The following is an 18,371-nucleotide window of genomic DNA, read 5'->3' as shown; positions in this document are numbered from 1 at the left end:
TCTTCTTTTTCTCCTCCTTTATTTTGCAAAATCATGTTTTAGACGGTCTCCAATTTGTTGTAGGTTTGGTACTATTCTTCCAACAAAGACAAGTGTTTGGAATTTTTTTTTGCTTTTTTTTTCAGTCTCTATGTTTACGAGGTCATTACCTAAAGGGTTGATTCATGATGCTTTCTTGGAGTAGATACTTCTGTTTTCGGTTGTTCTTTATTTGGTTTGTTGTTGTGGATCGTGTATTGTGGGATTGATTTCTGTTGTGAAAGTTTATACCAATTAAAATTGTTGGTTTTTGATGTAGAAGAATGCATTTCAGCTGCACAAATATAGATTTTTATTGAGCACTGACTATACTTCATGAGATTTATGAGTCATCCCATGCTTTCGTTCTTTATATATCCACATATTGTACAAAATATGCATTATTTTTCTTCATGATGAGTAGAAAATATTGACAGCTGTTGGAATGAGTATAAAATATGGAACTGTGCTCGATATGAATTTGACTACCTTTTTGCAGTCTTACTCTAACTTTTGCTTAACATATATGTAGTATCTTCAGGTTTTGATCAAAGAACACATTGAGCTAGCGGTAAATAATTTTAGCACGATAATTCTGAAGAAGTTTCTTGGGATTCTGTTGTACTATAATGGATAAATCCTGGATTTACTTATATAGGAGGTCCAAAGAGTATGAGGAGGGTGTGGAACAATTCATTAGAAGTTGTTTGTAGAATCCACATATCGACTCCAATTTAATTCATTGTCCTTGTTGCAAATGTATGAATCTTAAAAAGGGAGCGGTTATGTGGATTCGGGAGCATCTTTACTTCAATGGTTTCAGTAAAAATTATTTGAATTGGATTTGGCATGGCGAGGCTGTGGAGAAGGATAGATTAAATTCGAGTGTCAACCAAGAGCTAACTGATAATTGTCATGATGATTTTGAAACTGTTAATTTGTGTGAGGCGGCGTATGATAACCATACAGAAAATCCAGAAGTATTTATGAAGTTTTTGGAGGAAGCAGAGAAGCCACTGTATAAGGGATGCAAAAGTTACACAAAGTTGAGTGCACTTGTAAAACTATACAATACCAAAGCAAGGAATGGGATGAGTGATGCTCTATTTTCAGATCTAGTAGCAGATTTTGGGGGCATGCTGCCAGACAACCATAATCTGCCATCGTCAATTTATGAAGCAAAGAAGACGTTAAGTTGTTTAGCTTTGAGTCATTAAAAGATTCATGCTTATTCCAATGATTGCATCCTTTATAGGAAACAATATAAAGACTGCGTAAGCTGCCCGAAATGTGGCTAATCAAGATGGAAGCTAACCAAGAAAAATGTTGAGAAGAAAGGTGTTCCTGCCAAAGTGGTTTGGTATTTCCCTCCCATACCAAGATTTAAGCGCATGTTTAAATCTTTAGAAACTTCCAGAAATTTAACATGGCATGCAGATAGCAGAAGAGTTGTTGGTCAGTTACGCCATCCAGTTGATTCACCGTCATGGAAATTGGTGGATCATATGTGGCCCGACTTTGGAAGTGAGGCAAGAAATATTCGCCTGGCACTTGCAGCCGATGGAATTAATCCTCACAGCAATCTTAGTAGTCGCTACAGCTGCTGGCCAATCATGCTGGCCACATATAATTTGCCTCCAGACATGGCATGAAAAGGAAATTCATCATGCTAACGATGCTCATTTCAGGGCCGAAACAGCCTAGAAACGATATCGACGTCTACCTTGAGGTTCTGGTTGATGATTTGTAGCTGTTGTTGGAAGGAGTTGATGGAGTTTATGATGCTTATCGAAGGGAGGTTTTCACTCTTAAAGCAGTTCTTTTATGGACCATCAATGACTTTCTTGCATATGGTAACCTTAGTGGATGTACTACACATGGTTATTACGCATGCCCAATATGTGGTGAGGATACTTATGCAAAGCACTTACAAAATGGGAAGAAAATGTCATTTGCTGGGCATAGACGATTCCTACCACGATTTCATCCATATCGGAGGAAAATAAAGGAGTTTAATGGCATGGAGGAACTTGGTGAAGCAGGTAGGCCATTATCTGGAATTAAGTTGTTTGACAAGATTTCAGACATAACATGTGAGTTTGGAAAGAAAACAAGTGTGAAGGGGAAAATAAGGAAAAAAGCAAAGGAGAATATTGTGGAAGACATTGAAGAAGAAAAGTATGTTGGAGCTATAAATTTCAGTAAATGTTGGAAGAAGAAGTCAATTTTTTTCAATCTTCCATACTGGAAATACCTACATGTTAGGCATTGTCTCGATGTTATGCACATTGAGAAAAATGTTTTCGAGTCTCTGATTAATACTTTGATGAACATCAAGGGAAAAACCAAGGACAATGTGGCAGCTAGGTTGGACATGGTTCAGATGGGAATTAGGCCTCAATTGGCTCCTAAAATTGGTGAGAAAAGAACATATCTACCTCCTGCAGCATGCTCATTCACAAAAAATGAGAGATTACAAGTATGTAGGTCATTAATGGATATAAAAGTTCCGGAAGGTTTCTCATCAAACATGAAGAATCTTGTCTGCATGGATGAGATGAAGCTGAGTAGCTTGAAATCACATGATTCTCATGTTATAATGCAGCACTTCCTGCCAATAGTCATACGTAATTCTCTGCCAAAATATGTTAGATATGCTGTCATAAGATTATGCTTCTTCTTCAAAGATATTTGTTACAAGATTATCGATGTAGCCAAGTTAGATAAGCTGCAATCTGACTTGATCATTACACTCTGCTTATTGGAGCAGTATTTCCCCCCTTCTTTCTTCGATATCATGCTCCACTTAACAGTTCATCTTATTCATGAAGTCCAATTATGTGGACCAGTCTACTTCAGATGGATGTACCCATTTGAAAGATACATGAAGGTGTTGAAAAGTTACGTAGGCAGTCGAAAATATCCGGAAGGTTGCATTGTTCGGAGATATGCAGCAGAAGAAGCAGTTGAATTTTGTTCAGAATATCTCAATGACCTTGATCCTGTTGGGGTCCCTAAATCACTATGTTGTTAGTTAGAGCCCAAGAGCCAATCATTTGATGATTGTATGGGCTCATGTATATCATATTCTTGTATATTAATAAAGGCATTTATTTGGTTATTATACTTATTTATATTAGTGCCAAATAGACTAAGTATAATAGCGTCCTTGAGTAGAAGGTTCTTACCTATATCAATCGATTGGTTGAATCGATAGTGAGATGATATAGGGAACACTACTCTAAATCATTCCTAGTCGAGTATTAACATTCAGGGACAATGTTAATACAATAAGACTAGCATGTAGGTTAGCTCGATGACTTGATCTCACAAGTCATGGATATAGAGATATCAAGCTGACACATGGGTATGCATTATAGAATGTATACTGAATGACCCGCCATAAGAAAGTATCATGGATCGTTATATGAGTGTCATATACTTTCTCATGTGGCTATTAGTATGACTATTAGTCCTTAGACCTGAAGTCACCATGGATCCCTACATAAGGAGTTATGTATTTGGTTTCGTCAAACGTCACCCGTAACTGGGTGGACTATAAAGGCGATTACTGGGTATATAACGAATTATGTAGAGGGATGTGAGTGATGTAGATGGGATCTATCCCTCCCATATGACGGGAGCGACATCGGTATTCTTGATAGAGTGAGACCACTAAGTGCATGGTCATGCCCAAATGAGTCAACATTAGATGTTGAGCTCATTTGATCGAGTGAGTCTACTTGGAGTTCAAGATTTAGATTGATTAGAGGATGACAAGGTCTATGCCTCATATTGATCAATCTAGATGTCTAAGATAGAAGGACACTTGTCATATATTGTGAGGAGTCACAATTAGTAGTCACAAGGTGATGTCGGATCTCGACATTCTTGTAACTTGGGTAGTAATGATGTGTTGCTAGATACCGCTCATTACTTATGCTCCTAAATAGGTTTAGGGCATTGCCAACTTTACAAGAACCTATAGGGTCACACACTAAGGACAATTAGATGGAGATTTGGTTCATATGATGAACCAAGAGGATTAGATTTATTTGATGAATCATATTGGATTAAGAGTAATCCAAATTGGGCTAAATGAGTTGGACTCAAGTTGATTCATGTATTCAATGAGTCTAATTTAGATTATAACTCATTAAATCAACTTAATTTAATGAATTAGATTCATTATATTAAGTTGGCTTGAATCATATGGTTGGATTAGATCAACCATGAGAGAGATTTGATCAAGTTTGACTTGATTTGAGAGGAAGAGAAAAAGTCATGTTTGACTTGACTTTTTGCCACATCACTATTGAGTTGGCAAGATGTGGACCAATAGGATTGCTCCACATCATCAATGTGTGCCACCTCATGGAGGTTACAAGCCTCCATAGCATTTAATGTGGCCGGCCCACATTAAATGAGGAGGTTACACTTGTTGCCATGTCATTTAGTGAGGTGGCAAGATATGGACCATTAGTGTTGATCCACATCATCCTAGAGTGCCACCTCATGGGGGTTACAACTCTTTAATGGCTCCACATTAATTGCATTTAATGTGGAAATGGGAGTTAGACATGAGAAGGTGGCCGGCCACTTGAATGAGGAGAATAATTTTCATTTTGAAATTTTTTCCATCATTCATTCCTTCTTCTTCCTCCTAGAGTTCTTCTTGCTCTCTCCCTCTCCTCCTTCCTTGGCCGAACCACATAGGTGCTAGCACACCTTGGTTTTTGGTCACCTCCTTCTAGTGTGTCCGTGTGGATACTTCTAGAGGACCGTACGCTTGACGGTCTTGAGATCCGGCACCATTTGGACGAGCGGGATTCGCGTGGGGCGCGCATCAAGGGTAATGATCTTAACTTTAGTGTAGATCTAAAGTTTTTACAAACTCGTACAAGAAAAAGGTTTTTCGAAAAATTTTGTTTACGAATCTTTGCACGAGATCCATGGCCTTGGGTGACTCGGGTTTCATGACGCGGAAAAGGGGTTTCGCGTCCGACGAACCCAACAAAGGGTATCGAGCCACGTGCAAAGACTTGTACGAGTTCGTTTGTATTTTTAGAAAAATAAATCTTCTGTAATTTTCTGTAAAAATTGAGTTTTAGAGTTTTATGAGTAATTTTTCCATAGAAGCGAAGCACAAGTGTCTCACTTGTAGGCTTCGCCACCGGAAAGTTTTCTTTTAAACGGCTTCGTTTTGCCCCAAATCCGTTTGGGACAGCGGGATCGGGTGCCATTAGATCGCAGGAGCAACTCACGATGGTTAGATCGTGGGTAGGGCATAGCCCCTAACCCCGCAAGGGAATTTGCTTCGCGATTGCATCCGAAATCGCTAAAAACAAGATCGTGGGAAGGGGCATTTTCCCTAACATTATACATCAGAGCCACGTGCAAAGACTTACCCTTGTAGCGAAGCCCACAATAGTTAGAATCACCAAGGATCATCTCTATGCTACAAGTCTTTGCACGCTAAACGGGACCGCCGGGAAATTTTATTCATAAAATTGTAAAAATTATTTTAAAATTATATAAAATTATGAAAATATATAATTTTGAATTATATATTAATTTGTGATAGTCATGGCCCAAAATACCCAATAAGATTGATTTTGTGTTGTAATTCATAATACGACCTGCGTGCCGTCATATGATTGTGTGTGCTGTATTTTTATTTTTTTTTTTAATTAGATTTAGACTCGAATGTAACTCGAGTTTCAAATTGTAATGTACAAATTGGAGCGGTGGAGGGTCCACACGAGACGGAGTTCCGAGGCGGGCACGAGCAACACAAGGTGGTCAAAGGGAGGAGCTTGGAGAAGCTGTTGACCCTAGGTTGACCATTCGATCTTCTCATTGGCTTGAGAAGATCGTAGTAGGGCCATGACTAAATCACAAATAGATTAATTAATTAATTGTTATGTATCTGATGCATGTTTAATAATTAATTAATTAATTAGTGCCTTAACGATTAGATTAGATCTAAGTCGTGCACATGATGCACCCTTGCGATTAGATTAGATCTAAGTCGTGCACAAGATGCATCCTTCTCGATTAGATTAGATCTAGATCGAACCAACTCTAAATGCCTAACCGTGCCGTGATACCTATCACTACCTCGATCACATGTATTGTTGAATCTGCCAAAGCAGAGCAATACATATTATCTTGGTAGGGTACGGAGGGGCAATCTTGGTCCCGCCTATCAACGCATGGGTGAATACAAACTCAATTAGATTGGGTATTCCTAGTTACTCGGTTGGATCGAGTCAACTATAGGCATTCTTCCAATAGTTGGAAAGGTAGGACAAAATCACGTTTATATTAACTCTCGGGCGTATTAGCCAAAGCTAACTCGAGTTTTAATATAAATGCGGATATTGATTCTATAAACAAGAGTTGCATAGAGATGTAATTGGTAATCGTTACCTACCGATCATACTAAGCCTTGGGCGTATTAGCCAAAGCTAACTCAAGGGTTAGTATGATGTGGATCTTGTCCCATAAGAATTATAGAATTCAGTGGGAGCATCATTTAATTAAAGGCCTAATTAAATGATTTTAAAATAATATGATATTTATTTCTGCATTTATTTATGTTGTAGAATATCCATGACGTCGAATACGAACACTTTCTCTCTGCGATCTGTCCTTAAGAAGGACAAGCTCAACGGAGCAAATTTCCTGGACTGGTACAGGAACCTGAGAATAGTTCTCACTCAGGAACGTAAACTGTACGTTCTGGAGCAGCCCATTCCGAAGGCTCCTCCTGCCACCGCCACGCGAGCTGACCGATGCTTACAAGAAGCATCAAGATGACGCATTAGATGTGTCCTGTCTAATGCTCGCAACCATGAACTCTGAGCTTCAGAAGCAACATGAGTTGATGGGTGCTTACGATATGGTTGCACATCTTCGTCAACTATATCAAGGACAAGCAGGGCACTGGAAGAGGAACTTCACAGGACACCTGGAAGATCTTAACAAGAAGAGAAATAAGATTTCTACTTCAGGTATAAATGTTATAGAAGTCAACCTCTCTATTTCTTCGACGTGGGTATTAGATACCGGATGTGCTTCGCACATTTGTACTAATGTACAAGCACTGAGAAATAGCAGAGCATTGACAAAGGGCGAGATAGACCTACGAGTAGGCAATGGAGCACGGGTTGCTGCTGTTGCTGTAGGGACTTATTTTCTATCTCTGCCCTCTGGGCTTATACTAGAGTTAGACGATTGTTGTTATATGCCTGCATTGACTAAGAACATTATATCAATTTCTTGTTTGGACAAGAAAGGATTCTCGTTTATAATAAAGAACAAATGTTGTTCTGTCTATTTAAACGATATGTTCTATTGTAGTGCACCTCTGATGAACGGACTCTATATTCTAGACCTTGAGAGCTCTATCTATAACGTTAGTACTAAGAGGTTCAAATCGAACGATATGAACCACACCTATCTCTGGCACTGTCGCTTAGGTCATATAAATGACAAGCGCTTATCCCAGCTCCATAAGGATGGTTTGCTGGGCTCATTTGATTTTGAATCATATGAGATATGTGAGTCATGCCTACGAGGCAAGATGACCAAGACTCCCTTTAGTGGGCACAGCGAGAGAGCAATTGATTTGTTAGGACTCATACATAGTGATGTATGTGGCCCTTTCAATGTTGCTGCTAGAGGCGGTTATAGATACTTCATCACATTTACTGATGACTTCAGTAGATATGGTTATGTGTACTTGATGACACATAAGTCTGAATCCTTTGAAAAGTTCAAAGAATTCAAGAATGAAGTACAGAACCAGCTTGGCAAGAGTATTAAGATACTTCGATCAGATCGAGGTGGAGAATACCTTAGCCATGAGTTTCGTGACTACCTAGATGAGTGTGGGATTCTATCCCAACTCACTCCTCCTGGAACACCACAGTGGAATGGTGTATCCGAAAGGAGGAATCGTACCCTATTAGATATGGTACGATCTATGATGAGTCACACAGATCTTCCGACATATCTATGGGGATATGCTCTAGACACGGCAGCTTTCATACTCAACCGAGTTCCATCAAAGGCCGTGATAAAGACACCATATAGGATATGGACTGGGAGAGATGCCCAGGTGTCTTTCATGAGGATTTGGGGCTGTGAGGCTTACGTACGACGTCAAGTCTCAGACAAATTAGGACCCAAATCCGACAAGTGCTATTTCATCGGATATCCCAAGGAAACTAAGGGATATTACTTCTACATTCCCAGTCAGCACAAGGTAGTTGTGGCAAAGACTGGGGTCTTTCTAAAAAGGGACTTTGTTTCTAGAAAGACTAGTGGGAGCGCGTTTGATCTTGAAGAAGTTCAAGATGCGAACAATAGCACTAATGCCAAGATGGAAATTGAACTGGAACCACAAAGTGTTGTGGATGATGTTGTTCCACAAGGAGTTGAGGAACAACAACCGGTTCATGTAGACATACCTCTTCGCAGGTCTGATAGGGTACATCGTCAGCCTGAGAGATACTCATTTCTCTTGTATGACCATGATGACATTGTGCTCATAGAGGATGAGCCTACCACCTATCAAGAAGCTGTGATGAGACCAGATTCCGAGAAATGGCTAGAAGCCATGAGATCCGAGATGGAATCCATGTACACCAACCAAGTATGGACTTTGGTTGATCCACCTGAAGTGGTAAAACCCATTGGGTGCAAGTGGGTCTTTAAGAGAAAGACTGACATGGATGGGCCTATCTATAAGGGTCGCTTGGTAGCTAAAGGTTTCAAGCAGATTCATGGTATTGACTATGATGAAACCTTTTCTCCAGTAGCGATGTTTAAGTCCATTCGGATCATGCTTGCTATTGCAGCCTACCATGACTATGAGATATGGCAGATGGATGTCAAAACAGCGTTTCTGAATGGAAACCTACTCGAGGATGTGTACATGACACAACCTGAGGGTTTTGTAGATCCACAGCAGACTAGTAGAGTATGCAAGCTGCATAGGTCCATTTATGGACTAAAGCAAGCTTCTCGGAGCTGGAATCTTCGATTCGATGATGCGATCAAACAGTTTGGTTTCATCAAGAACGAAGATGAGCCTTGTGTCTACAAGAAGGTTGTAGGGGACATAGTTATCTTCCTCATATTGTATGTGGATGACATACTACTCATTGGGAAGGACATCCCTATGCTTCAGTCTGTCAAGACCTGGCTAGGGAGTTGCTTCTCAATGAAGGACTTAGGTGAGGCATCCCGCATTCTAGGGATACAGATCTATAGAGATAGATCTAAGAGATTGCTTGGCCTAAGTCAGAGTACATACATTGACAAGGTACTCCTTCGGTTTGCCATGCAGATTTCTGCCGATGTCACATGGCGTGAGTCTTTCGAAGACTCAAGGTCCCTCTTCTAGAGAGGAGAGAGACCGCATGGATCAGATCCCTTATGCCTCAGCCATAGGATCGATCATGTACGCCATGCTATGTACTCGACCTGATGTCTCGTATGCTTTGAGCATGACGAGCAGATACCAGTCAGATCCAGGTGAAAGTCACTGGATAGCGGTCAAGAATATTCTTAAGTACTTACGAAGGACTAGAGAATATTTCTTGATATATGGAGGCAATGATGAGCTAACTGTAAAGGGTTACAGTGATGCCAGCTTTCAGACCGATCAGGATGATTACCGATCGCAGTCAGGGTTCGTATTTTGCATTAATGGTGGTGCTGTCAGCTGGAAGAGTTCGAAGCAGGATACAGTAGCTGATTCTACAACAGAAGCCGAGTATATTGCTGCATCAGAGGCAGCAAAGGAGGCAGTTTGGATCCGCAAGTTCATCACTGAACTTGGGGTGGTTCCTAGCATCGCTGACCCAGTTGAGCTCTATTGTGACAACAATGGAGCTATAGCACAGGCGAAGGAACCTCGCTCACACCAGCGGACCAAGCACATACTACGGCGCTTCCATCTCATTCGAGAGATTATTGATAGAGGAGATGTGAAGATTTGCAGAGTACCTACAGAGGCTAACATCGCAGATCCCTTGACCAAGGCTTTGGCACAGAGGAAGCATGATGGTCACACTAGGTCTTTAGGCCTTAGAGCCTATACTGATTGGCACTAGTGCTAGTGGGAGATTGTTAGTTAGAGCCCTAGAGCCAATCATTTGATGATTGTGTGGACTCATGTATATCATATTCTTATATATTAATAAAGGCATTTGTTTGGTTATTATACTTATTTATATTAGTGCCAAATAGACTAAGTATAATAGCGTCCTTGAGTAGAAGGTTCTTACCTATATCAATCGATTGGTTGAATCGATAGTGAGATGATATAGGGAACACTACTCTAAATCATTCCTAGTCGAGTATTATCATTCAGGGACAATGTTAATACAATAAGACTAGCATGTAGGTTAGCTCGATGACTTGATCTCACAAGTCATGGATATAGAGATATCAAGCTGACACATGGGTATGCATTAGAGAATGTATACTGAATGACCCGCCATGAGAAAGTATCATGGATCGTTATATGAGTGTCATATACTTTCTCATGTGGCTATTAGTATGACTATTAGTCCTTAGACCTGAAGTCACCATGGATCCCTACATAAGGAGTTATGTACTTTGGTTTCGTCAAACGTCACCCGTAACTGGGTGGACTATAAAGGCGATTACTGGGTATATAACGAATTATGTAGAGGGATGTGAGTGATGTAGATGGGATCTATCCCTCCCATATGACGGGAGTGACATCGGTATTCTTGATAGAGTGAGACCACTAAGTGCATGGCCATGCCCAAATGAGTCAACATTAGATGTTGAGCTCATTTGATCGAGTGAGTCTACTTGGAGTTCAAGATTTAGATTGATTAGAGGATGACACGGTCTATGCCTCATATTGATCAATCTAGATGTCTATGATAGAAGGACACTTGTCATATATTGTGAGGAGTCACAATTAGTAGTCACAAGGTGATGTCGGATCTCGACATTCTTGTAACTTGGGTAGTAATGATGTGTTGCTAGATACCGCTCATTACTTATGCTCCTAAATAGGTTTAGGGCATTGCCAACGTTACAAGAACCTATAGGGTCACACACTAAGGACAATTAGATGGAGATTTGGTTCATATGATGAACCAAGAGGATTAGATTTATTTGATGAATCATATTGGATTAAGAGTAATCCAAATTGGGCTAATTGAGTTGGACTCAAGTTGATTCATGTATTCAATGAGTCTAATTTAGATTATGACTCATTAAATCAACTTAATTTAATGAATTAGATTCATTATATTAAGTTGGCTTGAATCATATGGTTGGATTAGATCAACCATGAGAGAGATTTGATCAAGTTTGACTTGATTTGAGAGGAAGAGAAAAAGTCATGTTTGACTTGACTTTTTGCCACATCACTAGTGAGTTGGCAAGATGTGGACCAATATGATTGCTCCACATCATCAATGTGTGCCACCTCATGGAGGTTACAAGCCTCCATAGCATTTAATGTGGCCGGCCCACATTAAATGAGGAGGTTACACTTGTTGCCATGTCATTTAGTGAGGTGGCAAGATATGGACCAATAGTGTTGATCCACATCATCCTAGAGTGCCACCTCATGGGGGTTACAACTCTTTAATGGCTCCACATTAATTGCATTTAATGTGGAAATGGGAGTTAGACATGAGAAGGTGGCCGGCCACTTGAATGAGGAGAATATTTTTCATTTTGAAATTTATTCCATCATTCATTCCTTCTTCTTCCTCCTAGAGTTCTTCTTGCTCTCTCCCTCTCCTCCTTCCTTGGCCGAACCACATAGGTGCTAGCACACCTTGGTTTTTGGTCACCTCCATCTAGTGTGTCCGTGTGGATACTTCTAGAGGACCGTACGCTTGACGATCTTGAGATCCGGCACCATTTGGACGAGCGGGATTCGCGTGGGGCGCGCATCAAGGGTAATGATCTTAACTTTAGTGTAGATCTAAAGTTTTTACAAACTCGTACAAGAAAAAGGTTTTTCGAAAAATTTTGTTTACGAATCTTTGCACGAGATCCATGGCTTTGGGTGACTCGGGGTTTCCGCGACGCGGAAAAGGGGTTTTCGCGGCCCGACGAACCCAACATACGTGACCCAAACGCAAGCATTCCTGGATTCTCAGCAAGCAATTCATCAATCATCGTCCAACAAATTGATCTCCAACAAGAACAGTTGACTGTTCTAGAAAATACAGAAGAAATATCTCTTTACATTATGTAAGTGTACTGCATAACTAATAATTATATGTACTTGGCAGTCCATATGTATTCATGAAAATAAAACTTTAGAACTTTACTTCTTCAGTGAACACAAATCCTTCTTGAAGACAATGTTTCCCAAGAAACAGAAAGATGCAAGGTGGATACAAGATGCTCATAATAAGAGGTTCATTGACTAGTTTCGTGCAAAGGTGATGTAGAAGATGCTAACATACAATATTTGTTAATCATTGTTTTGATCACACTAATTAATAGGAATGCATGTCAGGTGGCTGCTGAAATTGATAGTTGCAATGGTGGAATGACATCGTCATTGAGATGGCTGGCCCATGGACCACGTGTGCGAGTCTTAAAGTGTGATAGCTATGTCATAAATGGTAATTTATACCAAACAAAAGAGCGGGATGATGAGAAAGTTTGTCAAAACAGTGGTGTTTCTCTACTTGCCAACACGATGCTTGTTTGTAGTGCCAAAGATAAGAATCCCGTGTTAGAGAATGTGACTTTTTATGGAGTTATTGAAGAGATATGGGAACTAGACTATCATCAATTTCAAGTTCCTCTTTTCAAGTGCGCATGGGTATCAAATGACAAAGGAATACAATATAATGATGAATGTGGCTTCACCTTAGTTAATCTGAACAAACGAAGCCACCAGAAGGATGAATTTGTGCTTGCAAGTCAAGTTAGAAAAGTATTTTATGTTGCTGACCCACTGAACAAAGGGTGATCAATAGTGCTTCCAGTTCCAAATAGATGTTACGAGGGAGAAGAGGATCTTTGGACCAAAATTCCCGAAGCTCGACCAATTGATAATGTTGATATTCATTATATTCCTACACGTGAAGGATACTTTAGATCTTCTAAAGAGGGTTTCTTTGTAACAAACAAGAAAAAATGATGTTTTCCACTTTTATGTCATCTGCATTAATATTTATTATTTTTACTAGTATTATTTTTACTTGTTCGTATGTGTTAATGTTATTATTTGTATCACGTCTTCTTTTATTATATTGTCACTGCAGACTTTATATACCGTTATCTCATCATTTATTTTCCTATATGCAGGGAAAAGAAAAATGCGTCCTAAAAAATAGCGAAAAATAGCAAAATATGATGAGCCACGTGTAGTTGAGGACACCGAACTACACCAAGATGCTGATGGGTTAGCCGCTGCAGAGCTACGAGGAGAGACTGAAATAGAAGAACCTTCTATTACTGGTCAGAAGAAGACTCGGGGGCCTACATCAATGTGCAGACTTATTGCTGCTGCAAGATGGGGAAAAAAGTCGACGATTGAATATGATGACATGGGATGACCTGTGTACAATGAAAATGGGAAGGCACTACAATCTTTCATAGGCTCTATTGTTAGATCCATGGTGCCAATTAACATAAAGTCATGGCCCACTATTCCAGAGAACATGAAACAGAAAGTGTGGGAAGAAATATCGGTGAGTATAATCCAATAATACACTTCCTTATGAGATTGCTTATGTTTTTTTTTCATTGTGATTTTTTCAATATACAAACTGATAGCAATTACTACTGTGTGTTACAGAATGTCTTCGACTTAGCACCTCAAAGCGAGGCGGCAGTGATGAGTTCAGCAAGCCAGAAATGGAGAGACTTCAAAAACAAACTCAACAGTAGGTTTGTCTGGCCATATAGAGATAATCCTGAAAAACTGAGGTCACCACCGGAGCAGTATCAGATCCCATCTGCAATTTGGAAAGCTTTTGTCGATGAGAGGCTACATCCATCTTGGGAGGTACTTGATGATATTATCATGTTATATTTAAATTATTATATGCACCAAGATTTAAAACATTTAGGGCATTTAATTAACAAAATGAAGTTCTGTACAGCAGGAATATATATAATAAGTTCATCATACTCCATCCTATTGTTTTTAAATTCTAGCAATTCTTCTATAAATTTACTTTTTTTTTACGTGATATAGGTCACTCATGAAAAACAAAAGGAACGGACGAGCCATTGCAAGTATCATCACAAAATGTCTTGCAAGGGTTACATTGGCTTGGAGACTGAATTGGTAATCCATGAAACATTATATTATCCTTTTCATGTAGTACGTCATGTTTTAAATGATCATTTTTTGGAATTGTAGAGGCAGAGAAAAATATTCAGGGAGGATGAGGAAGTTGATAGGTCATTACTTTGGCGTAAGGCCCGCGAGGACAAATCCGGAAACATCACAAATACAGAGACTACTGAAGTTGCTGAAAAAATTGTATTATTTTAATTTTATTTCAAGTTCATTCATAATAAGTGAAAAAAGTGTCTTCATTGGATATTTAATGTTACCTCCATATTTTTAGGACGATTTGTTGGACAAGAAAAAGAGAGGAGAGTTCATATCTTCTCGAAGTAATGACGTATTAACTACTGCATTAGGGAGCCAAGAACATTACGGAAGGGTTAGAGGTGTAGGGGGATTTGTGAAGCCCCAAGTCTACTTCAAAACTCCAAGGAAGAAGAGGGAGTTGGTGTCAAAGGCTTTGGCTGAAAACTTCAAAGAGCAAGCGGAGGAAACATAGAGTTTGAAAGCTGAAGTTGAAAAACTCAAGGCTCTTCTTGCTCGATTTATGCCAGAAACAAGTGATCGAGTTTCTGAACGTGTAGCATCTAACAAGTCATCGCACATGGCAGTTCAAAGATTGGAAGATTATGTGGAAGTTTTTGAATGCGGCAGTTCATTCAATGAGGTTTTATATTATATTTGGTACATTAAATTTGTTTCCTAGCTTTAGATATTAAAACATAATATCTTATTGTTCAGGGGAAAAAATGTCATTTGGCTCTGAAGAATAAGGGGAATGTGGTGGCATATGGCACGATAGTATCTGACGGAGGCCCAAATGTTATGCTGCACAATGCTCCACTTGGGGAAGGCAACTTAAAGGTGTCTGTTGATGTTGTTTTACAGGAGGAAGCGGAGCTTCCAATTCCACTTAAGTCGGGACCAACAGTAATGGTAGATGCTGTTGGAACTGTGGTTGGCTGGCCAAAAGAGTTGGTGACATTTCCGATGAGAAAGGTATTTTCAGTTCACTTTTCTATTGCTATAGTTATATATTTTTCTATAATTATTTAAAATTGCAGAAAAAGGAGAAACATGCACCACCATTTGCTAATTTGGAGGTTCCTGATGAGAAAAATAAATTCAAGGAAGTTGAAAGTGCTCTACCAATGCCATGCAAGTTTTTGTATTCTTATGGTGTTAGACTGATGACTGAGGAGGAGACCATTCCTATCGAATTTAATGAAGCCATGTTTGGACGTAATGTGAGTACATCGTTGTTGAGAGAGGATGTCATGCACTGTATGGAAATGAGAGAGATAGGGTCAAGGCAAATTTTGGTTTGCATGGGGTAAGTTATGTCTTATATACAATTCTTCTCTTTGCATGAGTTCATGTCTTAAGTAACCATGTTTTTTATTACTTGAATGCAGTTACTTGTACAAGTACTTGAAGGAAACAAACAGGATTGAGTATGTGTCGTTTGTGGATCCCAACAAAATACCAGCCGCTCAAGATGGCAGTATCTCTTCACAACACATTGCTAATCAGTTGAAAGCATCAAACGGAGACAGCATATGCCTTATCCCATACAACACTAGGTATATTTTTAATCCCTGCTCAATTCCTAATTCATAGTAGCTTAGCTATATATTGACAATCGTGGATCTTGACCGTTATAAACGAGGACAAAGATGTAACACCCACAAAATTATAAGATAAGTATATGGGTGTTATTTGCTTTAGAACATAAAAGAAGAAGAATCAAAGAAAAAGAAATAAGAGAAATAAAAGAAGAGGTGAAGGTTTGAACCTTGAACCTCCCACCAAGGATAGAAATAAAATTATGTATGTTAACCACTAGGATAGTGAATAATATGTGAAAGGGAAATGATAGAAATTATAGTTAAAAGTAAAGATATAATTTAGTAAGGGAACAAGAGAAAAACCAATGAGCTTTCTTCCTCTTGTTTACCTATTGGTTAAGAAAAAGAGTAGCAAAAGACAAGTTGTCTTCCTCCCTTTTCCTCTCTATTTTCGTGGAGTTTAAAGAGGATAGTGAAGAGAAGAGTTAAGGGGAAAGGAATAAGGACATCTTTTCATTAAAAAAAAAATATATATACATGTATGCATTAAGGAGGAAGGGAAGCAAAGTTCATCTTTGTAACTTCCACTCACTTAGCATAAAAAGGAAAGGAACTAAAGGATTTCATTTTTTTTCCCCTTCTCCCTCACCCTTTGCCGAGACTAACATCCTCCTCCCTCATCTCCACAAGCCAAGTTTAGGTTTCTCCCTAAGAGAAAACTAAACTACAAGAAGGAGCCTTCAAGGTGTACCTTTCCAAGCAAGAGAAATCGAAAGGAGTGCTAGAAGAAGAAGCTCCCTACTTCCTCTTCACCAAGGGTACCATTTCTTAAGGATTAACAAGTGAACATTAGGTAAGCTTCCCCTCACCTGTGGTACAATAGTTTGTATGGTTTTTCATGGAGTTAGATCGCTTAAAAACCTAGGACTTGCCTTAAGAAAATTCGGCCAAAAGAAGAAGAAGAGTTTAAGAAAGTTGTAATTAGATACGCTTACTACCTTTCTTGTGATATGTATTTTATGTAAAAAGTTAATCTAAGGTTTCCATGCTAGAATAATTAATGAAAAATTAGTTTCATGATTTACATGTTTCGGCCAAGCATGAACAAGAAGACTAGGTAAGTTCAAGACTCAAACTAAGCATGTTTTCGTATTCTTTTTGTTATGTACCCTATGATAATGAGGTTGTTAACTTTCCTCTTACTTGTATGTTGTTTGAAACTCCATTTACATGATCATGAATATTCGGCCAAGTAAGGAGTAAAGGCCTAGGAGAGTTTTAAACCTAAGACCAAGCATGCTAAGATTTTTCCTAAGACAAGACATGAAGCTAAAATGTTATGCCATGATTGTATGTTAGTTATGAATTTTATTTCATGCTTATGAGGGTTCGGTTATGATGAGAGTTGAAGTCTAGGAAAGTTGAAACCAAGGCTAAGAGGCTCATGACCTTCTTGATAATATAATATGAAACTAGTTGATGTTTTATGGTTGCTTGTTATATAGAATTTTGAATATATGTAACTTTCGGCCACATTAGGTTTTAAAGCTAGTATGTGTAGGTTTTTTTAACTAAGTTTACTCATGTTGTTCCTTGTTATGAAGCCATGAAAATTGTGTAGGGTTTCCATGCTCTTGTGCCACTAGAAACTTAGTTTCATGCTTGTTAAGTTTCGGCCACTACAAGTTTAAAGGGTCTAGAGAAATTTGAATCCAACTTATACATGCTTATGATGTCCTTGAAATATATGCTATGAAATGTAGTTGTGGTTCCCATGCTCTCATGTCACTAAAAATCTAGTTCCATGATTTACATGTTTCGGCCCCTACAAGTTTAAAGGCTTAGAGAAATTAGAACCCAACTTATATATGCTTATGATGTTCTTGTGATGTATGCTATGGAATGTAGTTGTGGTTTCATACTCTTATGCCACTAAAAACCTAATTCCATGATTGTTAGGTTCGGCCACCTTGAATTAAGGGGTCTAGGAAGTTTGAAATTTTAAACAAACATGCTTATGTTGTTCCTCATGAAAATGTATAACATGTTGGCTTAAGGTTCAACACCTCTATGCTACTTGTAACCTAGGATGAGATAAGCTAGGGTTCGGCCATGATATGATTAGGAGCTTAGGGAACTTAGAACCCAAACTAGATGTGCTTAAGTAGTTCCCTATGAAATATAATATGATATGAGTTTAGGGTTTACATGTTTACATGTTGCTTAGAACTTGATTCCTCTTCATGAAAGGTTTCGGCCATGAAATAATTGGAAACCTAGGAGGGCTTAAAAATTTAGGTTAACATGCTTATGATCTTTCTTATGTTAGTATGTGAAGATATCATGAAAATTTTTATGTTGTCTAGAGATCATGTGGTCCTTTCATGACTTTCGGCCATATGGGTTTAGTGACTAGATATACCTCACATGCTATGAAGGGATGATATTTAATGATT

At 38.9% G+C, this 18,371-nt stretch overlaps 1 protein-coding gene across 1 annotated transcript; it reads left to right on the top strand.

Annotated features, from left to right (window-relative positions):
* Nucleotides 1–803: 803 nt before the first annotated feature.
* LOC122038310 lies at nt 804–13,015 on the top strand. Its single transcript, XM_042597998.1, has 4 exons — nt 804–1,212; nt 1,456–1,664; nt 1,769–3,028; nt 12,554–13,015. The coding sequence occupies exons 1-4, from the start codon at nt 804–806 to the stop codon at nt 13,013–13,015; spliced, it is 2,340 nt and encodes a 779-aa protein (XP_042453932.1).
* Nucleotides 13,016–18,371: the final 5,356 nt, after the last annotated feature.

The sequence above is a fragment of the Zingiber officinale genome, chromosome 1B (genome assembly GCF_018446385.1).
Source record: "Zingiber officinale cultivar Zhangliang chromosome 1B, Zo_v1.1, whole genome shotgun sequence".
Taxonomy (NCBI): domain Eukaryota; kingdom Viridiplantae; phylum Streptophyta; class Magnoliopsida; order Zingiberales; family Zingiberaceae; genus Zingiber; species Zingiber officinale.
Note: the sequence above shows the minus strand (reverse complement) of the source record. Positions and strands in the feature narration are given on the sequence as shown.

Coding starts and splice junctions, on each gene's coding strand:
- LOC122038310 (XM_042597998.1), top strand. CDS start 804: ATGTGGATTCGGGAGCATCTTTACTTCAATGGTTTCAGTAAAAATTAT. Junction 1,665..1,768: donor ATAATTTGCCTCCAGACATG/GCATGAAAAGGA, acceptor GATGATTTGTAG/CTGTTGTTGGAAGGAGTTGA. Junction 3,029..12,553: donor ATGACCTTGATCCTGTTGGG/GTCCCTAAATCA, acceptor AATGCATGTCAG/GTGGCTGCTGAAATTGATAG.